Source organism: Coregonus clupeaformis, chromosome 35 (genome assembly GCF_020615455.1).
Source record: "Coregonus clupeaformis isolate EN_2021a chromosome 35, ASM2061545v1, whole genome shotgun sequence".
NCBI classification, from domain to species: domain Eukaryota; kingdom Metazoa; phylum Chordata; class Actinopteri; order Salmoniformes; family Salmonidae; genus Coregonus; species Coregonus clupeaformis.
In genome coordinates, this window is record NC_059226.1 from 12,056,173 (window position 1) to 12,082,385 (window position 26,213).

General features: G+C 44.5%; 1 protein-coding gene across 2 annotated transcripts in view; it reads left to right on the forward strand.

Moving 5' to 3' along the window:
- Positions 1 to 26,213, forward strand: part of sez6l2 (seizure related 6 homolog (mouse)-like 2) — a 78,646-nt gene that overhangs the window by 47,238 nt on the left and 5,195 nt on the right. For both annotated transcript variants that reach the window (XM_041862442.2, XM_041862443.2), the window contains exons 10-14: positions 6,203 to 6,397; positions 6,604 to 6,742; positions 8,827 to 9,023; positions 10,904 to 11,098; positions 25,657 to 25,851. In XM_041862442.2, coding sequence (XP_041718376.2) covers positions 6,203 to 6,397; positions 6,604 to 6,742; positions 8,827 to 9,023; positions 10,904 to 11,098; positions 25,657 to 25,851 — 921 coding nt within the window. The remainder of the gene's footprint in view (positions 1 to 6,202; positions 6,398 to 6,603; positions 6,743 to 8,826; positions 9,024 to 10,903; positions 11,099 to 25,656; positions 25,852 to 26,213) is intronic.

The following is a 26,213-nucleotide window of genomic DNA, read 5'->3' on the forward strand; positions in this document are numbered from 1 at the left end:
CGGATGGCACTGTGATAGACTACATCCAATTTGCTGAGTAGAGTGTTGGAGGCTATTTTGTAAATGACATCGCCGAAGTCAAGGATCGGTAGGATAGTCAGTTTTACGAGGGCATGTTTGGCAGCATGAGTGAAGGAGGCTTTGTTGCGAAATAGGAAACCGATTCTAGATTTAACTTTGGATTGGAGATTCTTAATGTGAGTCTGGAAGGAGAGTTTACAGTCTAACCAGACACCTAGATATTTGTAGTTGTCCACATACTCTAGGTCAGACCCGTCGAGTGTAGTGATTCTAGTCGGGTGGGCGGGTGCAAGCAGCGTTCGGTTGAAGAGCATGCATTTAGTTTTACTAGTGTTTAAGAGCAGTTGGAGGCTACTGAAGGAGTGTTGTATGGAATTGAAGCTCGTTTGGAGGTTTGTTAACACAGTGTCCAATGAAGGGCCAGATGTATACAAAATGGTGTGCGTCTGCGTAGAGGTGGATCTGAGAGTCACCAGCAGCAAGAGCGACGTCATTGATATACACAGAGAAAAGAGTCGGCCCAAGAATTGAACCCTGTGGCACCCCCATAGAGACTGCCATAGGTCCAGACAACAGGCCCTCCGATTTGACACATTGAACTCTATCTGAGAAGTAGTTGGTGAACCAGGAGAGGCAGTCATTTGAGAAACCAAGGCTATTTAGTCTGCCAATAAGAATGCGGTGGTTGACAGAGTCGAAAGCCTTGGCCAGGTCAATGAAAACGGCTGCACAGTACTGTCTATTATCGATCGCGGTTATAATATCGTTTAGGACCTTGAGCGTAGCTGAAGTGCACCCATGACCAGCTCGGAAACCGGATTGCATAGCGGAGAAGGTACGGTGGGATTCGAAATGGTCGGTGATCTGTTTGTTGACTTGGCTTTCAAAAACTTTTGAAAGGCAGGGCAGGATGGATATGGGTCTGTAACAGTTTGGATCTAGAGTGTCACCCCCTTTGAAGAGGGGGATGACCGCGGCAGCTTTCCAATCTCTGGGGATCTCAGACGTTACGAAGAGAGGTTGAACAGGCTAGTAATAGGGGTTGCGACAATTTCGCGGTGGCTAGTTTTAGAAAGAAAGGGTCCAGATTGTCTAGCCCAGATGATTTGTAGGGGTCCAGATTTTGCAGCTCTTTCAGAACATCAGCTGTCTGGATTTGTGTGAAGGAGAAGCGGGGGGCATGGGCAAGTTGCAGCGGAGGGTGCAGAGCTGGTGGCCGGGGTAGTGGTAGCCAGGTGGAAAGCATGGCCAGCCGTAGCAAAATGCTTGTTGAAATTCTCGATTATTGTAGATTTATCGGTGGTGATAGTGTTTCCTAGCCTCAGTGCAGTGGGCAGCTGGGAGGAAGTGCTCTTATTTTCCATGGACTTTACAGTGTCCCAAAACTTTTTTGGAGTTAGTGCTACAGGATGCAAATTTCTGTTTGAAAAAGTTAGCCTTTGCTTTCCTAACTGCTTGTGTATATTGGTTCCTAACTTCCTGAAAAGTTGCATATCGCGGGGGCTATTTGATGCTAATGCAGTACGCCACAGGATGTTTTTGTGCTGGTCAAGGGCAGTCAAGTCTGAGGAGAACCAGGGGCTATATCTGTTCTTAGTTCTGTATTTTTGAATGGGGCATGTCTATTTAAGATTGAGAGGAAATTACTTTTAAAGAACAACCAGGCATCCTCTACTGACGGAATGAGATCTATATCCATCCAGGATACCTGGGCCAGGTCAATTAGGAAGGCCTGCTCGCTGAAGTGTTTTTGGGAGCGTTTGACAGTGATGAGGGGTGGTCGTTTGACCGCGGACCCGTTACGGACGCAGGCAATAAGGCAGTGATCGCTGAGATCCTGGTTGAAGACAGCGGAGGTGTATTTAGAGGGTAAGTTAGTCAGGATGATATCTATGAGGGTACCCATGTTTACGGATTTAGGGTTGTACCTGGTAGGTTCGTTGATAACAAATATACAAATATACACAGACCGCCACCCCTTGTCTTACCGGAGTCAGCCGTTCTATCCTGCCGATGTAGCGTATAGCCCGCTGGCTGTATGTTATCCATGTCGTCGTTCAGCCACGACTCGGTGAAACATAAGATATTACAGTTTGAATGTCCCGTTGGTAGGATAACCGTAATCTCAGGTCATCCAATTTGTTCTCCAATGATTGAAGATTGGCTAATAGGATTGATGGGAGCGGCAGTTTACTCGCTCGCCGTCGGATCCTTACAAGGCACCCCGACCTACGTCCACGATATCTCTGTCTCTTCCTCATGCGAATGACGGGGATTTGGGCCTTGTCGGGTGTCTGTAGGATATCCTTCGCGGCCGCCTCGTTGAAGAAAAAATCTTCATCCAATACGAGGTGAGTAATCGCTGTCCTGATATCCAGAAGCTCTTTTTGGTTATAAGAGACGATGGCAGAAACATTATGTACAAAATAAATTACAAATAACGCGGAAAAACACACATAATAGTACAATTGGTTAGAGGGCTGTAAAAAAAAAACGGCAGCCATCTTCTCCGGCGCCGAGTATTCTGCAGAGAAGAATGGGAGAAACTCCCCAAATACAGGTGTAATCGCTGCCAAAGGTGCTTCAACAAAGTACTGAGTAAAGGGTCTGAATACTTATGTATATGTCATATTATAGTAGTTTTTTTATATACATTTGCACACAAAAAAAACGTTTTGCTTTGTCATTATGGGGTATTGTGTGTAGATTGATGAGGGGGAAAAACGATTTCATCAATTTTAGAATAAGGCTGTAAATGTGGAAAACGTCAAGGGGTCTGAATACTTTCCGAATGCATATAGGCGCAGCACTTCATTCAATTTATTGAATCAGTTATTGTTTTCTTGCTCAAACCTATCAAACTCAGACATTTCTCTCAAAACACAGGGATGTCGATTCACACGGGACTAGTATTATCACCAAAAAACAGTAGGTTATTCTGGCTGGAATTACTCTCCTGTCATGTACAAATGTACTGACATGGTGTCACGTTCGTTGAGTGCAGGATTGGACCAAGGTGCAGCGTGGTATGCGTACATGTTTGTTTATTGAATAAACACAGAACAAAACAAAACAACAAAAGCAACGTAACGTGAAGCTCTAAAGGCTAACATCAAACAAGCCAAACACACAGAAACAAGATCCCACAACATAGGTAGGCAACATGGCTGCCTAAGTATGATCCCCAATCAGAGACAGCTGCCTCTGATTGGGAACCACACCCTGCCAACATAGAAATACAAAACATAGATCTTACACATAGATATTCACACCCTGACCAAACCAACTAAAGAAAACCGGGCTCTCAAGGCCAGGGCGTGACGTCCTCTCCCTTACTGCCTCCCCGTTGCACCCCTGGTCCGGTCTGGACCTCGGCGCGATGCTTCCCCTCTCAGTCCTCCCACGATGCACCAAGCCCTGTCTGGACCCTGGTGTGGGAGTCCCCGACCCTGGAGAGGGGTTGACGTCTGGTTCTGGAGTGGAGCCGCTGACTGGAGCTGAACTGGACCCCGGTGGAGCGGACTGGAGCAGCTGACCGGGGCTGGACTAGGCACCGGTAGAGCGGACTGCTCTGGCCCTGGACTGGAGCAGCTGACCGGAGCTGGACTAGGCACCGGTGGAGCAGACTGCTCTGGCACCAGCCGTACCGGGCTGGGGACACGCACCACTGGTCTGGTGCGAGGAACAGGCATGGGCTGCACCGGGCTGGGAACACGCACCACTGGTCTGGTGCAAGGAGCAGGAACGGGCCGTACCGCACTGGAGACACGCACCACTGGTTTGGTGCGAGGAGCAGGCACGGGCCGTACAGGACTGGATACACGCACCACTGGTTTGGTGCGGGGAGCAGGTACAGGGCATACCGGGCTGGGGATGCGCACTGGTGACACAGTGCGTAGGACCGGCGCAGGATATACTGGACCGTGGAGGCGCACTGGAGGTCTGGAGCGTAAAGCTGGCACAACCCGTCCTGGCTGGATGCCCACTATCACACGGCACGTGCGGGACGCTGGCACAGGACGCACTGGGCTGTGAAGGCACACTGGCGACACAGTGCGTATCTCCGCATAACCTGGTTCCACAATGAACACACGCTCCTTACAGCGAGTGCGGGTTGCTGGCTCTGCTAACCTCTGCTCTAACGACTGAGCTCTCTGCTGCTGGAGGGTTAATTCCTCTCTCAGCTTCTCTTGTTGCCTGGCCAGCTCCTCTCTCTGTGCAACCATTGACTCCTTCTCCCTAAGGGCCTCCTGCAGCGCCTCGTCTTGAAGGGAGCTCTCCTGCTCTATCTTCGCGATCAGCCCCCGTAAAGTGGTTGCCTCTTCTATCAGAGTGCTAATCTGCAGGTCTCTCCGAGCCTCCTGCTGCTTGGCCAACCACCCTGTGTGCCACCCCCAAAAAATGTATTGGGGTTGCCTCTCAGGCTTCCTTAGCGGTCGGCACCGTTGGCGTCGCCGTTGATCCTCTCCTACCTTGGCTTCTACCTTCGCCCAGGGTCCTTTACCTGCAAAAATCTCCTCCCAAGACCACATCTTCCCCACCTGTGTCCAGGGTGTTTGCTCCTCCTGGGCACGCTGCTTGGTCCGTTGGTGGTGGGATCTTCTGTCACGTTCGTTGAGTACAGGATTGGACCAAGGTGCAGCGTGGTATGCGTACATGTTCGTTTATTGAATAAACACCGAACAAAACAACAAACGCAACGTAACGTGAAGCTCTAAAGGCTAACATCAAACAAGCCAAACACACAGAAACAAGATCCCACAACATAGGTTGGCAACATGGCTGCCTAAGTATGATCCCCAATCAGAGACAATGATCGACAGCTGCCTCTGATTGGGAACCACACCCTGCCAACATAGAAATACAAAACATAGATCTTACACATAGATATTCACACCCTGACCAAACCAACTAAAGAAAACTGGTCTCTCAAGGCCAGGGCGTGACACATGGCAGATTCGGACCGGACTAAAATGACAGATATGGTGTTTTGTGCTAGTGCACATAATTACATTACCCGACCATCCCCTGAAAAACGAATCCCGTCCGAATAGGGCTTAAGGCAAGGGCTGTTTCCTCGTCTCTGCTGCTGCTGCCTCTGTCGTATTGTTCTCAATCCCAATATTTGGCATCAGCTACTCTTCCTGGGGTCCAGCAAAATTAAGGCAGTTTATACAATTTTAAAAACATTACAATACATTCACAGATTTCACAACACACTGTGTGCCCTTAGGCCCCTACTCCACCACTACCACATATCTACAGTACAAAATCCATGTGTATAGTGCGTATGATATCGTGTGTGTGTATGCGTGTCTGTGCCTATGTTTGTGTTGCTTCACAGTCCCGCTGTTCCAGAAGGTGTATTTCTATCTGTTTTTCAAATCTGATTCTACTGCTTGCATCAGTTACTTGATGTGGAATAGAGTTCCATGTAGTCATGGCTCTATGTAGTACTGTGCGTCTCCCATAGTCTGTTCTGGATTTGGGGACTGTGAAGAGACCTCTTGTGGCATGTCTTTTGGGGTATGCATGGGTGTCCGAGCTGTGCGCCCGTAGTTCAAACAGATAGCTCGGCGCACCCTGCATGTCAATGCCTCTCATAAACACAAGTAGTGATGAAGTCAATATCTCCTCCACCTTGAGCCAGAAGAGATTGACATGCATATTATTCATATTAGCTCTCTGTGTACAATGTCCCTAATATGCTGGTTAATTTTGCTATTATGCACATAGCATAATAAGGTGCCAATTCTACGGCGCACTGAAGATTGTTTCAGAACTGCGGACAGCGACCATATCCAACGCGGGAGAAAGCGCATTTCTTTTAAAATAATATTAGATTTATTTGTGATGCACCATTATTTTTTACATACTATAACCATATACAATTTCAGTATCACTTGTCGTAGAGTGATGGACTGTGTCATCCCTGTGGCCTCCGCAATGGAATAGTCCACTGAGACAGGTGCGAATCAGACAGGTGTGTTGTGACTGCTGGACTAAAGAAATCTCGGTCGACCAACAGCCTATCCACCAAACAATCGACCAGTCGACTAAATGGAGTCAGCCCTACTTTAGTTAATCTTATATTATGCTTTATCCGACCTCTCTCTTTCTCTCCTCATATTCACACGTGCAGACTATTTTAACTCTCTCGCTCTCTCTCACTTTCGCTCAGCCTTTGACGGGGAACACTGTTATGAGCCCTACTTGCCCCATGGGAATTTCAGCAGCAGTGACATCACCTTTCCGTTGGGCACCACAGTCACCTTCTCCTGCTCCCCAGGCTTTGTGATGGAGCAGGGCTCCGGGGTCATTGAGTGCGTGGACCCAAGCGATCCACACTGGAATGAGAGCGAGCCTGTGTGTAAAGGTAATACTATTGAATACTACCATTACATTATGATAATTTGTTTATAAAGCCACATTCATTCAATAAACCAAAAACAATAATACAAGTAATGTTACAATAACTGTTTTTCCCTGTGCCACTACCTCACTCCCTCTCTTCCCTCCCTCTATTTTGCTTTCTATCTTCCGCCCCTAACTCCCACTCTCTCTCCCCCACCCCCCTCTCAGCTTTATGTGGGGGAGAGTTGACCGATCCCTCCAGCACTGTTCTGTCCCCTGATTGGCCACAGAGCTACTCCAAGGGGCAGGACTGTGTGTGGCAGATCCATGGCAATGAGGAGAAACGCATCGAACTGGACATCCAGATGTAAGTTTGGCCTCACCAACACCCAACAGGCATCATTTTGGTCTTTGAAGCTGTGGTTGGAGCATTTGGGAGAGGGAATTGTTCTCCTTTAATTTTCCCATGCTTCTTTTGCCTCTAAAACCTCACTGCATAACGTGAGCGCTCCCTTTGCATATTTTTTTTTTACCACTACACAAGAGGTAAACTACTGGTCAAAAGCTTTGGAACACCTACTCATTCAAGGGTTTTTCTTTATTTTTACTATTTTCTACATTGTAAAATAATAGTGAAAATATCAAAAAGGTCTGAAATAACACATATGGAATCATGTAGTAACCAAAAAAAGTGTTAAACTTTGAGATTCTTCAAATAGCCACCCTTTGCCTTGATGACAGCTTTGCACACTCTTGGCATTCTCTCAACCAGCTTCACCTGGAATGCTTTTCCAACAGTCTTGAAGGAGTTCCCATATGCTGAGCACTTGCTGGCTGCTTTTCCTTCACTCTGCGGTCCAACTCATCCCAAACAATCTCAATTTGGTTGAGGTCGGGGGATTGTGGAGGCCAGGTCATCTTATGCAGCACTCCATCACTCTGCTTCTTGGTAAAATAGCCCTTACACAGCCTGGAGGTGTGTTGGGTCATTGTCCTGTTGAAAAACAAATGATAGTCCCACTAAGCCCAAACCAGATGGGATGGCGTATCGCTGCAGAATACTGTGGTAGCCATGCTGGTTAAGTGTGCCTTGAATTATAAATAAATCACTGACAGTGTCACCAGCAAAGCACCCCACACCATAACACCTCCTCCTCTATGCTTTACGGTGGGAAATACTCATGTGGAGATCATCCGTTCACCTACACCGTGTCTCACAAAGACACAGCGGTTGGAACCAAAAATCTCCAATTTGGACTCCAGACCAAAGGACACATTTCCACCGGTCTAATGTCCATTGCTCGTGTTTCTTGGCCCAAGCAAGTCTCTTCTTCTGATTGGTGTCCTTTAGTAGTGGTTTCTTTGCAGCAATTCGACCATGAAGGCCTGATTTCATACTGTCTCCTCTGAACAGTTGATGTTGAGATGTGTCTGTTACTTGAACTCTGTGAAGCATTTATTTGGGCTGCAATTTCTGAGGCTGGTAACATATCCTCTACAGCTCTGGGTCTTTCATTCCTGTGGCGGTCCTCATGAGAGCCAGTTACATCATAGCGCTTAATGGTTTTTGCAACTGCACTTAAAGAAACGTTCAAAGTTCTTGAAATGATCTGTATTGACTGACCTTCATGTCTTAAAGTAATGATGGACTGTCTTTTATCTTTGCTTATTTGAGCTGTTCTTGCCATAATATGGACGTGGTCTTTTACCAAATAGGGCTATCTTCTGTATACCCCCCTACTTAGTCACAACACAACTGATTGGCTCAAACGCATTAAGAAGGAAATAGATTCCACAAATTAACCTTTAAAAAGTAACATCTGTTAATTGAAATGCATTCCAGTTGACTACCTCATGAAGCTGGTTGAGAGAATGCCAAGAGTGTGCAAAGCTGTTATCAAGGCAAAGGGTGGCTATTTGAAGAATCTCAAATATAAAATATATTTTGATTTGTTTAACACTTTTTTGGTTCTTACATGATTCTATATGTGTTATTTCATAGTTTTGATGTCTTCACTATTATTCTACAACGTAGAAAATAGTAAAAATAAAGAAAAACCCTGGAATGAGTAGGTGTGTCAACTTTTGACCGGTAGTGTATATGATGGAGATACAACTAAAAATAAGCATGTTTATGCTTCAGAAACGTGCATGTTTTGTAAGGAATATACTTAAAGCATAAAAGGAAGGTTGAACAATGTGAGCCTTGCGTTTCGCCGCCTCACTGATTGCTGCTTCCGTGGCCTCTCATTGATTATAATGGGTGCGTTTCAACTGCGACTGACGGACATAAAAAAAAAACTGATGTGATGCTTCCAGTGAAGTTTTTATCATAAGGATTAGAAATGACAATGATTGTGAGAAGATACATTTTATGATTCCATTTGAAGTGACATTGTGATTAAAGTGTAAGTTGTTTTCCTCTCTTCATGTATTTTGTCTCTCTCAAAGTTTGAATATCCGCCACAACGACGTTCTCACCATATTCGATGGTCACGACCTCATGTCCCATGTGATCGGCCAGTACCTGGGGTCACGAGAACGTTTCCAGGTCGTGTCAGGTGGTTCTGAGGTCACTATTCAGTTCCAGAGTGACCCCTCAGACTCCTCCTTTATTCTCAGCCAGGGCTTCCTTATTCACTACCATGGTACGTACACATACAGGACTTTTACATACAGGACATTACATACACATAAAGGACATAATATAAAGAACATTGATTGTCCATACATGACATCACACAAATACAATATGTACATTTTCCTAGCGTGTATTCAGTGAAGCAAAATGTTAACAGTACCAGTCAAAGGTTTGGACACACCGACTCATTCAAGGGTTTTTCTTTATTTTTACTATTTTCTACATTGTAGAATAATAGTGAAGACATCAAAACTATGAAATAACTTATATGGAATCATGTAGTAACCAAAAAAGTGTTAAACAAATCCAAATATATTTTATATTTTCGATTCTTTAAAGTAGCCACCATTTGCCTTGATGACAGCTTTGTACACTCTTGGCATTCTCTCAACCAGCTTCACCTGCAAGGCTTTTTCAACAGTCTTGAAGGAGGTCCCACATATGCTGAGCACTTGTTGGCTGCTTTTACTTCACTCTGAGGTCCAACTCATCCCAAACCATCTCAATTGGGTTGAGGTTTGGGGATTGTGGAGGCCAAGTCATCTGATGCAGCACTCCATCACTCTCCTTCTTGGTAAAATAGCCCTTACACAGCCTGGAGGTGTGTTGGGTCATTGTCCTGTTGAAAAACAAATGATAGTCCCACTAAGCCCAAACCAGATGGGATGGCGTATCGCTGCAGAATGCTGTGGTAGCCATGCTGGTTAAGTGTGCCTTGAATTATAAATAAATCACTGACAGTGTCACCAGCAAAACACCCCCACACCATAACACCTCCTCCTCCATGCTTTACGGTGGGTAATACACATGTGGAGATCATCCGTTCACCTACACCGTGTCTCACATAGACACAGCGGTTGGAACCTAAAATCTCCAATTTGGACTCCAGACCAAAGGACACATTTCCACCGGTCTAATGTCCATTGCTCGTGTTTCTTCGCCCAAGCAAGTCTCTTCTTCTTATTGGTGTCCTTTAGTAGTGGTTTCTTTGCAGCAATTCAACCATGAAGGCCTGATTTAACGCAGTGTCCTCTGAACAGTTGATGTTGAGATGTGTCTGTGACTTGAACTCTGTGAAGCATTTATTTGGGCTGCAATTTCTGAGGCTGGTTACTCTAATGAACTTATCCTCTGCAGCAGAGGTAACTCTGGGTATTCCTTTCCTGTGGCGGTCCTCATGAGAGCCAGTTTCATCATAGCGCTTGATGGTTTTTGCGACTGCACTTGAAGAAACTTTCAAAGTTCTTGAAATGTTCCGTATTGACTGACCTTAATGTCTTAAAGTAGTGATGGACTGTCGTTTCTCTTTGCTTATTTGAGCTGTTCTTGCCATAATATGGACTTGGTCTTTTACCAAATAGGGCTATCTTCTGTATACCACCCCTTTCCTTGTCACAACACAACTGATTGGCTCAAACGCATTAAAAAGGAAAGAAATTCCACAAATTAACTTTTAACAAGGCACACCTGTTAATTGAAATGCATTCCTCATGAAGCTGGTAGAGCGAATGCCTAGAGTGTGCAAAGCTGTCATCAAGGCAAAGTGTGGCTACTTTGAAGAATCTGAAATATAAAATATATTTTGATTTGTTTAACACTATTTTTTGGTTACTACATGATTCCAAATGTGTTATTTCATAGTTTTGATGTCTTCACTATTATTCTACAATGTAGAAAATAGTAAAAATAAAGAAAAACCCTTGAATAAGTAGGTGTGTCCAAACTTTTGACTGGGACTGTAATATGAACAGACAATACGATTACGTATTCTACTTCAATTGTGTGTTCTACGCGATACATTTCAATCTGAATGTTCTGTAACAGTATATCCTCCTGAACAAGCACCTGGTTTATCCTACATCTAATGGCATCTTCTTTCTCATGCAGAGGTAGAGCCTAATGACACCTGCCCTGCCCTCCCTCAAATCGAATTTGGCTGGATTAGCTCCTCCCACAGCTCTCCCGTGAGGGGAAGTGTGTTGACCTATCAGTGCCAGCCAGGGTATGACATCAGTGGCTCTGACATCATCACTTGCCAATGGGATCTTTCCTGGAGTAACAGCCCACCCACCTGCATCAAAGGTGAGCTAAAGTGTGTTCCTGCCCGACTACATTGCTGACACATTCCAGATCATATGTAATAGCAATCTGGTGCCCGACGGCACAGTCAATGTGGCATGCAACCATTGGTTGATGCAATGCAATACCTGAGCAGGGGAACACAACCCTATACTTCCAACAACTCTTCAGATGTGTTTGAGAGCATCAATTTTGCTCCGTTTGAGATCACCGACTGAACATACTAGCTGATACCCGCATAGCTGATGTTTTGGTGGTGTCAGAGGTGGAACTGCATTGGAGCTGTCAAATCGGTGAACAGCTGCTGTTGATCATTGTCACGAAGCCACACCCGTCCCACTCACGGTATAAGTTCAGAACGAGAAAGTGTAGGCTATATAGAAATAATGACGCTCAAATAAAAAATCATTAAACTAAATAATGAGGATTTCTATCAGCCTAATCAAGGTGTAGATTACATCTCATATTCCAGTGTTCGAACTTGTAAGAAAGGCTACATGGGATTTCTCTTAATGCAACTCCGAGCAGCCAATGGCAATGTCCGCTTTAGGTATAATGCCAGGAGCCGTTTGTAGATTTGACAGCTCTAACGCAGTTCCACCTCCGACACCGCCAAAACAACCACTATGCAGATGTTGGCTAAATTGAATAGAGCCTTAGGTCATTTCAGACGCTTAAAGGGAAGATTGCAGAATTAGGTTGCTGTTAAACATTCTGATTGGTTTCATCCTTCCAATTAAAAGTCCCAATATGACATATCACTTTACATTTGTATTTTGGTAGAAATTTACATTTTATCAGAATTTGACCGAAGTCATGTTGGAAAAGCGTTCGGAAAATTGACATCAAGAGAAGAACACACGAGTGAATACACAGCAGGAGTGAAGCCACTGTCCACATAAGACAGTAAAGACCCACATCATACCGAGTCCTGATAGTTAAAAAAAAAAAATTGCCACTGAATAAAACCAACTTATCATCTGACCGTATCCTGTGATTTCTTTATTCTGTATCAGCAAAAAATTGGTTTATCACTTATATGGTGTGCAGGCTTTTAGCATAGCCCTTTTTACACCCCTGCTGGCTTACCCCTACTAGCTAACTACTAGTAGCCTTGAAACACATCACTTATTAGCACCTCAGCACATCAGCATTTCTCGTGCTGTTACACAAAATCAAGAAAGAAATGTACCATCATAGTAGACATTGAACGTCTATAACCAAACTGGCTAAAACTCTGTTGTTGGCCGATAGTATAGTGTCTTCCTTTAAAAGTTGGTGTCATACTGCAGCACAGCTTGCGCCGTGCTGCATAATTGTATGGCACGTTAGAGTGAATGACGTCATATTATTTTACTGTCAGCCATTGTTGCCATTATTGCTAGTTTGACCACCAGAGGGCATCTTTGAGAAGCTGTTATTGAAATGACATGGAGCTGTAGGCCTAAGAGTCCTGTTTACTGTAGCTGTTTTAGCGTAACTTACTTATTGGCATAAAGGCTTACTTCAATATACAGTTTATCAATCATTCATTGATTTGTGCATGTCATCACACAGCATACAAGTCATCCATGTCTTAAAATATGCGTGAAGAGCAAAATAATCCCAACATTTCCACACCCTAACTGTAGGCTAACCAATACCCAAACGGAGTATGTGAAAATAAAAATCTGATTGATTTATCAAGACCAGTCCCCATGCTTGTCACAAAGCAGCGCAAAACAGTGCTGAAATACAGTGCCTTGCAAAAGTATTCATCCCCCTTGGCGGTTTTCCTATTTTGTTGCATTACAACCTGTAATTTAAATGTCATGTAATGGACATACACAAAATGGTCCAAATTGGTGAAGTGAAATTAAAAAAAATCGTAAAAAACAAATAACGGAAAAGTGGTGCGTGCATATGTATTCACCCCTTTGCTATGAAGCCCCTAAATAAGATCTGGTGCAACCAATTACCTTCAGAAGTCCCATAATTAGTTAAATAAAGTCCACCTGTGTGCAATCTAAGTGTCACATGATCTGTCACATGAGCTCAGTATATATACACCTGTTCTGAAAGGCCCCAGAGTCTGGAACACCACTAAGCAAGGGGCACCACTAAGCAAGTGGCACCATGAAGACCAAGGAGCTCTCCAAACAGGTCAGGGACAAAGTTGTGGAGAAGTACAGATCAGGGTTGGGTTAAAAAAATTATCCAAAACATCCCACGCAGCACCAGTAAATCCATTATTAAAAAATGGAAAGAATATGTCACCACAACAAACCTGCCAAGAGAGGGCCGCCCACCAAAACTCACGGACAAGGCAAGGAGGGCATTAATCAGAGAGGCAACAAAGAGACCAAAGATAACACTGAAGGAGCTGCAAAGCTCCACAGCGGAGATTGAAGTATCTGTCCATAGGATATTTAAGCCGTACACTCCACAGAGCTGGGCTTTACGGAAGAGTGGCCAGAAAAAAGCCATTGCTTAAAAAAACAAATAAGCAAACAGGTTTGGTGTTCGCCAAAATGCATGTCGGAGACTCCCCAAACATATAGAAGAAGATACTCTGGTCATATGAGACTAAAATTGAGCTTTTTTGCCGTCAAGGAAAACGCTATGTCTGGGTCAAACCCAACACCTCTCCTCACCCCGAGAACACCCATGCTGTGGGGATATTTTTCATCGGCAGGGACTGGGAAACTGGTCAGAATTGAAGGAATGATGGATGGCGCTAAATGTGAACACTATGTGGCTGTTGACCATAGGATGTTAAAACCCCCTAGAGTCGATTGACACACCCGTGCTGAACACAGTGATGTCATTTTGCCCCCTGTGTGTTTATGCTAGAGACTTACCGTTTTTTGTAGTGACTGCAGCTAAATAAACATCGGTCTTGTGAAAGCGGCCCTTTTCTACACATGAGAGGATCCGGATAAGAAATCATCACGAAATCATCTGTAAAACCCAAACCGTGTGCAAACTAATATGTCACCAATATCGAAAGGGGAGACTCTCACGAACAAGAAGGTGTCGGTTGTTCTGCTTTACAACGCACACAAGCTTCAGGGGAGTCGTCTGTAGGTAACCCAGTACCGGGATGTAAAAAGTTAATAGGGGGTAAATTGTGTCACGAATAACGTGACCACATTTTTTCATATATTTTTTTGGTATCTCACATATAGGACAGACACTTCAAAACCTTGTTACTTATGATTTGTTTTTGGACTGTCTGTTATTCAATGAGTTTTTATGGGCTCTAGCAGTTTCAATAGGCTCAATGTTTCATCAAATAAAAAAATATATACTTTTTGTAGAATAAGTAAAAATAAAGAAAAAATGAGTAGGTGTTCTAAAACTTTTGTAGTGCATACCTACAGGGGTCCTAAAATTCAAAATCAAATGGCTAAATGATGAAACAATTCCATATGCTAGTTTAGTAGATATTGCGATCTAAGGGCTTAGACTTACAGGGGTTAAAGTGGCAACTACAGAATTTACATGAGCCAAGTGATAGACTCGAGTCCACAACTCTGTCAGCTAACTTGAGTCACAAATTTGATGATTTGAGACTCGACTTGACAGAAAATAAAATGACTTTACTTGGACTTGGAGCCTCAAGACTCAGGACTCAACTTTGACTTGAGACTGATGACTTGAAATTATCTGGCCAGGTTTTGTAATGTTTTGTCACTTATTTTGTGGCACAGAGACTACGTGGATTACTGTACACGCAGCCAGAGACAGTAGCCGCAGCATCGCCCATGCAAAAAAACCTGCAACAGATTGGCTAGTGAAACGCACACTCAGCACTCTGATTGGACCAGCAAACTGTCAATCAACACAGGTCGGGTGCTGAGCTAGCGAACAGATTTGCTGTACAGCTATAGGATCTGGTGCAGAGCAAACGTCAAATTATAAGAAAAGAGGATTGCCATAATAAATAAATATGCAGCTCCAAAAAATGTTGGTGATCAAGAATATTAACTGTTTACTTTGCAAGCTCATCAGCAATGGGGCAACAATTACTAGCATAGGCCTACTGGTATTTTGGTATGTAACAATTGTTTGAAATTGATAATCTACATATGAAGCTTGCATTTGGAATTTGTTTAAAATGAATTATTACTATGACACTATATGCGCGGCTCTTCACTTGCTTTCTACGAACTCCCGCCAGTGGAGAGTGCTTTTTTTCTCTTGTTTAAATGCATAGGCCCTATGTGGTAAATACACTGCTCAAAAAAATAAAGGGAACACTAAAATAACATATCCTAGATCTGAATGAATGAAATAATCTTATTAAATACTTTTTTCTTTACATAGTTGAATGTGCTGACAACAAAAGCACACAAAAATTATCAATGGAAATCAAATGTATCAACCCATGGAGGTCTGGATTTGGAGTCACCCTCAAAATCAAAGTGGAATACCACACTACAGGCTGATCCAACTTTGATGTAATGTCCTTAAAACAAATCAAAATGAGGCTCAGTAGTGTGTGTGGCCTCCACGTGCCTGTATGACCTCCCTACAATGCCTGGGCATGCTCCTGATGAGGTGGCGGATGGTCTCCTGAGGGATCTCCTCCCAGACCTGGACTAAAGCCTCCGCCAACTCCTGGACAGTCTGTGGTGCAACGTGGCGCTGGTGGATGGAGCGAGACATGATGTCCCAGATGTGCTCAATTGGATTCAGGTCTGGGGAACGGGCGGGCCAGTCCATAGCATCAATGCCTTCCTCTTGCAGGAACTGCTGACACACTCCAGCCACATGAGGTCTAGCATTGTCTTGCATTAGGAGGAACACAGGGCCAACCGCACCAGCATATGGTCTCACAAGGGGTCTGAGGATCTCATCTCGGTACCTAATGGCAGTCAGGCTACCTCTGGCGAGCACATGGAGGGCTGTGCAGCCCCCCCAAAGAAATGCCACCCCACACCATGACTGACCCACCGCCAAACCTGGAGGATGTTGTAGGCAGCAGAACGTTCTCCACGGCGTCTCCAGACTCTGTCACGTCTGTCACGTGCTCAGTGTGAACCTGCTTTCATCTGTGAAGAGCACAGGGCGCCAGTGGCGAATTTGCCAATCTTGGTGTTCTCTGGCAAATGCCAAACGTCCTGCACGGTGTTGGGCTGTAAGCACAACCCCCACCTGTGGACGTCGGGCCCTCATACCACCCTCATGGAGTCTGTTTCTGACCGTTTGAGCAGACATGCACATTTGTGGCCTGCTGGAGGTCATTTTGCAGGGCTCTGGCAGTGCTCCTCCTGCTCCTCCTTGCACAAAGGCGGAGGTAGCAGTCCTGCTGCTGGGTTGTTGCCCTCCTACGGCCTCCTCCACGTCTCCTGATGTACTGGCCTGTCTCCTGGTAGCGCCTCCATGCTCTGGACACTACGCTGACAGACACAGCAAACCTTCTTGCCACAGCTCGCATTGATGTGCCATCCTGGATGAGCTGCACTGCCTGAGCCACTTGTGTGGGTTGTTGACTCCGTCTCATGCTACCACTAGAGTGAAAGCACCGCCAGCATTCAAAAGTGACCAAAACATCAGCCAGGAAGCATAGGAACTGAGAAGTGGTCTGTGGTCACCACCTGCAAAACCAGTCCTTTATTGGGGGTGTCTTACTTATTGCCTATAATTTCCACCTGTTGTCTATTCGATTTGCACAACAGCATGTGAAATGTATTGTCAATCAGTGTTGCTTCCTAAGTGGACAGTTTGATTTCACAGAAGTGTGATTGACTTGGAGTTACATTGTGTTGTTTAAGTGTTCCCTTTATTTTTTTGAGCAGTGTATATATTCCATTTAATACTACAGTAATTGCTAGCGTTTCATCATTCCATCCCGTACCGTTTATTGCAAATACATCTACACTCTGAGCACGTCAACCTGCCTTGCCTTCTGCTGATTTCATGACCTTACTACAGCTACAAGGTCACAATTACATACAGTGGCTTGCGAAAGTATTCATCTCCCTTGTCATTTTTCCTATTTTGTTGACTAACAACCTGGAATTAAAATAGATTTTTTGTGGGTTTGTATCATTTGATTTACACAACATGCCTACCACTTTGAAGATGCAAAATATTTTCTCTTGTGAAACAAACAAAAAAGAAAACTTGAGCGTGCATAACTATTCACCCCCCCACCCCCAAAGTCAATACTTTGTAGAGCCACCTTTTGCGGGAATTACAGCTGCAAGTCTCTTGGGGTATGTCTCTATAAGCCTGGCACATCTAGCCACTGGGATTTTTGCCCATTCTTCAAGGCAAAACTGCTGATTGAGGTCTGAGCTTTGACTAGGCCATTCCAAGACATTTAAATGTTTCCCCTTAAACCACTCAAGTGTTGCTTTAGCAGTATGCTTAGGGTCATTGTCCTGCTGGAAGGTGAACCTCCGTCCCAGTCTCAAATTCCTGGAAGACTGAAACAGGTTTCCCTCAAGAATTTCCCTGTATTTAGCGCCATCCATCATTCCTTCAATTCTGACCAGTTTCCCAGTCCCTGCCGATGAAAAACATCCCCACAGCATGGGTGTTCTCAGGGTGATGAGAGGTGTTTGGTTTGCACCAGACATAGCGTTTTCCTTGATGGCCAAAAAGCTCAATTTTAGTCTCATCTGACCAGAGCACCTTCTTCCATATGTTTGGGGAGTCTCCCACATGCCTTTTGGCGAACACCAAACGTGTTTGCTTATTTTTTTCTTTAAGCAAGGGCTTTTTTCTGGCCACTCTTCTGTAAAGCCCAGCTCTGTGGAGTGTACGGCTTAAAGTGGTCCTATGGACAGATACTTCAATCTCCGCTGTGGAGCTTTGCAGCTCCTTCAAGGTTATTTTTGGTCTCTTTGTTGCCTCTCTGATTAATGCCCTCCTTGCCTGGTCCGTTTGTTTTGGTGTGCGGCCCTCTCTTGGCAGGTTTGTTGTGGTGCCATATTCTTTCAATTTTTTAAATAATGGTGTTTCGTGGGATGTTCAAAGTTTCTGATATTTTTTATAACCCAACCCTGATCTGTACTTCTCCACAACTTTGTCCCTGACCTGTTTGGAGAGTTCCTTGGTCTTCATGGTGCCGCTTGCACTACCTACCAGCCAGCTCTAGCCTGGACTATTATCGGCCAGTCTGCACTGTCTGCACAGCGCGTTATCGACCAAGAACATATCGTTTTTTCTGCCGGAATCACTGAATCACTGGACCTTTAACACCGGATCATCGCAGCTAGCTAGCTGCAACCAAATGGACGTTGTTGTTGGCTAATCAGCCTTGAGCTAGCCTAGAGCCAGGCCCATCTCCCAGCTATCTGCCTCTCTGTCAACCGGACGGGACCTCCTAGTGTTGACACGGAGCCCCACCGATCCAACACGACTGGTCTGCCGATGAAATTGTCTAATGTGGTTACAACAGGCTTCCCGTTACGACGACGACAACGAAGATCCATCTGCTAGCCCCGGCCCGCTAGCCGTGGCCTCTTGCTCGCCAGTGCTATAGCAACCCCCAAACTACCTCCGAACTCTCCTATTGCTGTTCACCGGACCTTATGATAACTCAGCTATACATCTGATGCCTGCTGGACTGTTCCTTTTTACGGTACCGCATCCTGTTTATGTTTAGCCTCAGCCCAAACTTTGTCGCCATTACCAGCTGTTGTCATAGCTCTCTTAAATAACAGCTGTGATTGCTTTATGCCTCTCTCCCATGTCAATATGCCTTGCTTATTGCTGTTTCGGTTATTTCTTATTGCACAATTTCACTGTAGATCCCCCAGCCCAGCTCAACCTGCCTTAGATAGCTCCTTTGTCCCACCCCCCATACACGCGGAGACCGACTCAATCGGTGCCTCCAGTGATGCTATCTCTTTCATTGTTACCCAACACTTAGGTTTACCTCCACTGTACTCATATCCTTCCATATCCTTGTCTGTACATAATGCCCTGAATCTATTCTACAACGCCCGGAAATCTGCCCCTTTTTTTCTCTGTACCCAACGCACTAGAAGACCAGTACTTAAAGCCTTTAGCCGTATCCTTATTCTACTCCTCCTCTGTTCCTCTGGTGATGTAGAGGTTAACCCAGGCCCTGTAACCCCCAGTATTACTCCTACTCCCCAGGCGTTATCATTTGTTGACTTCTGTAACCGTAAAAGCCTTGGTTTCTTGCACGTTAACATCCGAAGCCTCCTCCCTAAGTTTTAGTTATTCACTGCGTTAGCACACTCCGCCAACCCTGATGTTCTAGCAGTGTCTGAATCCTGGCTTAGGGAGGAGGTGATGTCCATCCCCAACTACAACATTTTCCGTCTCGATAGAACTGCCATAGGGGGTGGGGTTACAATCTACTGTAGAGAGCCTGCAGAGCTCTATCGTACTATCCAGGTCAGTGCCCAAACAGTTTGAGCTTCTACTTCTAAAAATCCACCTTTCCAGAAATAAGTCTCTCACTGTTGCCGCTTGCTACAGACCCCCCTCAGCCCCGAGCTGTGCCCTGGACACCATATTTGAACTGATTCCCCCCATCTATCCTCAGAGTTCGTACTGCTTGGTGACCTAAACTGGAATATGCTTAACACCCCGGCCAACCTACAATCTAAACTAGATGCCCTCAATCTCAAACAAATGATCACTGAACCTACCAGGTACAACCCTAAATCTGTAAACATGGGCACCCTCATAGATATCATCCTGACAAATGTACCCTCTAAATACACCTCCGCTGTCTTCAACCAGGATCTCAGCGATCACTGCCTTATTGCCTGCGTCCGTAATGGGTCCGCGGTCAAACGACCACCCCTCATGCTTAGTGGTGTTGCAGACTCTTGGGCCTTTCAGAACAGGTGTGTATATATACTGAGATCATGTGACACTTAGATTGCACACAGGTGGACTTTATTTAACTAATTATCTAACTTCTGAAGGTAATTGGTTGCACCAGATCTTATTTGTTTATTTAGGGGCTTCATAGCAAAGGGGGTGAATACATATGCACGCACCAGTTTTCCGTTATTTCTTTTTTAGAATTTTTTGAAACAAGTAATTTTTTTCAATTCACTTCACCAATTTGGACTATTTTGTGTATGTGCATTACATGAAATCCAAATAATAATCCAAGTGGGATGAATACTTTTGCAAGGCACTGTATGCTAATCAAAATGTGTTGTAGACAAAATAATGAAAAGGGCTGTCTGGTAGCCTCAATAAATAGACAAAGATTTGTAGTTGAACAAGTTGTTGCATGTATAGATACATTTTTTACTTGTACTGAGACTTGACTTGAAAACTTGTCTTGCTCTTAGAAGGCTTGGACTTGACTCGAGTCTTGACCCTTTCTACTTGGAACTTGACTTTTGACTCGGAACCTGTGACTTGAGACTTGCTTGTGACTCGAACAATAGTGACTTGGTCCCACCTCTGATAACTGAGCAATGAATTTTCAACCAATTGATGTTTAAAAGAGATTGAACAAAATTGAAAAGATGTAAAAAACAAAATCAAACCCAGTTCAGAGCTATTGCCTTTTTTAGTGAACTTTGGAGATGGTGGCCCTGTATTTGTATTTATTAAGGATCCACATTAGCAGCTACTCTTCCTGGGATCCAGCAACATTAAGGCAGTTATATACAATAACAAATATTACACTACATAACATTACATTTCATAACACTTTTTTCACAACCTATTAAGTGTGTGCCCTCAGGGCCTCCCGAGTGGTGCAGTGGTCTAAGGCACAGCATCGCAGTGCTAGAGGCGTTACTAGAGACCTGGGTTAATTCCTGGGCTGTGCCACATCCAGCCGTGGCCGGGAGTCCCACAGGACGGCGCACAATTGGTCCAGCATCGTCCGGGTTAGGGGAGGGTTTGGCCGGGGGGGCTTTACTTAAAAATAAACAATATTTTTAAAAAATAACCAAAAACACAAAAATAGTGTGTGTCCTCAGGCCACTACTCTACTACCACATATCTACAATACAAAATCCATGTGTACGTGTGTGTAGAGTGCGAATATTACCATGTGTATTTGTATGCGTATCTGTGCAGTCCCCTCTGTTCCATAAGGTGTATTTGTATCTGTTTTTTAAAATCTGATTCTACTGCTTGCATCACTTACCTGAAGTGGAATAGAGTTCAATGTAGCCATGGCTCTATGTAGTACTGTGCACCTCGCATAGTCTGTTCTGGATTTGGGGACTGTGAAGAGACCTCTTGTGGCATGTCTTGTGGGGTATGCATGGGTGTGGACTACCTGGACAAGTTCTGGACATGGGGATTCAAATCAAATCAAATCACATTATTTGTCACATACACGTGTTTAGCAGATGTTATTGCGGGTGTAGCGAAATGCTTGTGCACAACATATACTCAGCTCTTTGTTAAGTGTTGCAGTCATTTCAGTCGCTATAGTAGCTGACGCGTATAGTGTTGAGTCATCCGCATACATAGACACACTGGCTTTACTCAAAGCCCTCTGTGTTCTGTTACACAGGTAACTCTATATCCACAATATAGCAGGACTATATATACAAAAGTATGTGGACACCCCTTCAAATTAGTGGATTCGGCTATTTCAGCCACAACCGTTGCTGACAGGTGTATAAAATCGAGCACACTGCCATGCAATTTCCATAGGAAAACATTGGCAGTAGAATGGCCTTACTGAAGAGCTCAGTGACATTCAATGTGGCACCGTCATAAGATGCCACCTTTTCAACAAGTTAGTTTGTCAAATTTCTACCTGATAGAACTGCCCCGGTCAACGGAAAGTGCTGTTATTGTGAAGTGGAAAAGTCTAGGAGCAACAACAGCTCAGCATTGAAGTGGTAGGACACACAAGCTCACAGAACGGGACCGCCGAGTGCTGAAGCGTCTAGCGCATAAAAATCGTCCTCGGTTGCAACACTCACTACCGAGTTCCAAACTGCCTCTGGAAGCAACGTCAGCACAAGAACTGTTCGTCGGGAGCTTCATGAAATGGGTTTCCATGGCCGAGCGGCCGCACACAAGCCTAAGATCACCATGCGCAATGCCTAGCGTCGGCTGGAGTGGTGTAAAGCTCGCCGCATTGGACACTGGAGCAGTGGAAACGCGTTCTCTGGAGTGATGAATCACGCTTCACCATCTGGCAGTCCGACGGACGAATCTGGGTATGGCGGATGACAGGAGAACGCTACATGACCTAATTTATAGTGCCAACTGTAAAGTTTGGTGGAGAAGGAATAATGGTCTGGGGCTGTTTTTCATGGTTCAGGCTAGGACCCTTAGTTCCAGTAAAGGGAAATCTTAACACTACAGCATATAATTACAGTGAGGGAAAAAAGTATTTGATCCCCTGCTGATTTTGTACGTTTGCCCACTGACAAAGAAATGATCAGTCTATAATTTTAATGGTAGGTTTATTTGAACAGTGAGAGACAGAATAACAACAAAAAGATCCTGAAAAACGCATGTCAAAAATGTTATAAATTGATTTGCATTTTAATGAGGGAAATAATTATTTCAATCAGAAAGATTTCTGGCTCCCAGGTGTCTTTTATACAGGTAACGAGCTGAGATTAGGAACACACTCTTAAAGGGAGTGCTCCTAATCTCAGCTTGTTACCTGTATAAAAGACACCTGTCCACAGAAGCAATCAATCAATCAGATTCCAAACTCTCCACCATGGCCGAGACCAAAGAGCTCTCCAAGGATGTCTGGGACAAGATTGTAGACCTACCCAAGGCTGGAATGGGCTACAAGACCATCGCCAAGCAGCTTGGTGAGAAGGTGACAACAGTTGGTGCGATTATTCGCAAATGGAAGAAAGACAAAATAACTGTCAATCTCCCTCGGCCTGGGGCTCCATGCAAGATCTCACCTCGTGAAGTTGCAATGATCATGAGAACGGTGAGGAATCAGCCCAGAACTACACGGGAGGATCTTGTCAATGATCTCAAGGCAGCTGGGACCATAGTCACCAAGAAAACAATTGGTAACACACTACGCCGTGAAGGGCTGAAATCCTGCAGTGCCCACAAGGTCCCTCTGCTCAAGAAAGCACATATACAGGCCCGTCTGAAGTTTGCCAATTAACATCTGAATGATTCAGAGGAGAACTGGGTGAAAGTGTTGTGGTCAGATGAGACCAAAATGGAGCTCTTTGGCATCAACTCAACTCGCCATGTTTGGAGGATGAGGAATGCTGCCTATGACCCCAAGAACACCATCCCCACCGTCAAACATGGAGGTGGAAACATTATGCTTTCGGGGTGTTTTTCTGCTAAGGGGACAGGACAACTTCACCGCATCAAAGGGATGATGGACGGGGCCACGTACTGTCAAATCTTGGGTGAGAACCTCCTTCCCTCAGCCAGGGCATTGAAAATGGGTCGTGGATGGGTATTCCAGCATGACAATGACCCAAAACACACGGCCAAGGCAACAAAGGAGTGGCTCAAGAAGAAGCACATTAAGGTCCTGGAGTGTCCTAGCCAGTCTCCAGACCTTAATCCCATAGACATTCTGTGGAGGGAGCTGAAGGTTCGAGTTGCCAAACGTCAGCCTCGAAACCTTAATGACCTGAAGAAGATCTACAAAGAGGAGTGGGACAAAACCCTCCTGAGATGTGTGCAAACCTGGTGGCCAACTACAAGAAACGTCTGACCTCTGTGATTGCCAACAAGGGTTTTGCCACCAAGTACTAAGTCATGTTTTGCAGAGGGGTCAAATACTTATTTCCCTCATTAAAATGCAAATAAATTTATAACATTTTTGACATGCGTTTTTCAGGATTTTTTTGTTATTCTGTCTCTCACTGTTCAAATAAACCTACCATTAAAATGATAGACTGATCATTTCTTTGTCAGTGGGCAAACATACAAAATCAGCAGGGGATCAAATACTTTTTTCCCTCACTGTATATTCTAGACGATTCTGTGCTTCCAACTTTGGTGAAGGCCCTTTCCTGTTTCAGCATGACAATGCCCCCGTGCACAAAGCGAGGTCCATACAGAAATGGTTTGTCGAGATCAGTGTGGAAGAACTTCACTGGCCTGCACAGAGCCCTGACAGAGCCCTGACCTCAACCGCATCAAACACCTTTGGGATGAATTAGAACGCTGACAGCGAGCCAGTCCTAATCGCCCAACATCAGTGCCCGACCTCACTAATGCTCTTGTGGCTGAATGGAAGCAAGTCCCCGCAGCAATATTCCAACATCTAGTGGAAAGCCTTCCCAGAAGAGTGGAGGCTGTTATAGCAGCAAAGGGGAAACCAACTCCATGTTAATGCCCATTATTTTGGAATGAGATGTTCGATGAGCAGGTGTCCACATACTTTTTGTCATGTAGTGTATTTTAAATCAATGTTATGATGATATAATCAAATAAAATCCCAGTATCCATGAGAAAGATTTTTGGCGCTGCAGGTGATCATCTGCATCTGAAGGAAATTCTAAATTGCAACAGCTGCTCTGTCAGTTGGAGGTGGTCTGGGGGCTGGGGGCAGGGCTCGGGAACATTTTAAATTGTGATTGACAGCTCAGGAGTTTCATGTGTCTTTTTTCAAAATAAACATAGTTAATCGTACTATGTTTCATAAGTAGCTGCATAATTTATTTTCAACTTTTGCATTCAAACCCCACTTTGGGAACATAATGCCAAAGTACCAGAGGTCAATAGACTCAACATTACAATTCAGCTTTTTATGTTATGATGTGCTCAAGTTATATATTTCATAAATATATTCTGGAAATATATGTAAATATTTGTTTTATTCCCCCGCATATACTGTTTTGTACATTGAGTGTACAAAACATTAGGAACACCTTCCTAATATTGAGTTGCACCCTTTTTTGCCCTCAGAACAGCCTCAATTCGTTGGGGCATGGACTCTACAAGGTGTCGAAAGTATTCCACAGGGATGCTGGTCCATGTTGACCCAAATGCTTCCCACCACAGGAGGCTGCTGAGGGGAGGACGGCTCATAATAATGGCTGGAATGGAGCAAATGGAATAGGGTCAAACACATGAAAACCATGTGTTTGATGTATTTGATACCATTCCACTCATTCCGCCCTCCCCAATTAAGGTGCCACCAACCTCCTGTGCTTCCCACGGTCAAGTTGGCTGGATGTCCTTTGGGTGGTGGACCATTCTTCCCAGCAGCGTTGCAGTTCTTGACACACTCAAACCGGTGCGCCTAGTAGATACCCCGTTCAAAGGCACTTAAATATTTTGTCTTGCCCATTTACCCTCTGAATGGCACACATACACAATCCATGTATCATTTGTTTCAAGGCTTACAAATCTACACTGATTGAAGTGGATTTCACTGGTGACATCAATAAGGGATCATAGCTTTCACCTGGTCAGTCTATGTAATGGAAAGAGCAGATGTTCCTAATGTTTTTCATACTCAGTGTATATTATAATGCATTAGTTTTCTATATGGGTTTATTCAGGGACAATGGACAATCATCTACATATCAGAAAAGTAGCGTGCTGGAGTTTACTCATTTAGCTCTGTTTCATCTGTAGTGCCAGGGTAGTTAAAAAAAAGGTATACAAATATTACATCATGTCTTGTATACCCTTATCGTCCGCAGTCCAGCAGTGTCCTGATCCGGGGGAGGTGGTGAACGGAGCGCGTTCAGTACGCCCAGAGTCTGGATTCGCTGTTGGAACAGTGGTGCGCTTCTCCTGTAACCAGGGTTACCAGCTGGAGGGCCCTGGCCAGATCTCCTGCCATGGACGGGATACGGGCACCCCCAAGTGGAGTGACCGCAGCCCCAAATGTGTCTGTGAGTCACTCTCCTGGGTGTTTGTCTGTGTGTGTTGAGATGGATGTCAAACACTGTAATCCTACACGTTTAAAAAAAAAGTGCCTTCAAAAAGTATTCACACGCCTTGACTTTTTCCACATTTTGTTGTGTTAAACTGAATTTAATTGTAATTTTCTTGTCAACGATCAACACGTAAAAATTATAATATTTGTAAAAAAAATATGACAAATAAAACACTAAAACACTGGATTAGATAAGTATTCAACCACCTGAGTCAATACATGTTAGAATCAGCTTTGGCAGCGATTGCAGCTGAGTCTTTCTGGGTAAGTCTCTAAGAGCTTTCCACACCTTGATTGTGCAACATTTGTCCATGATTC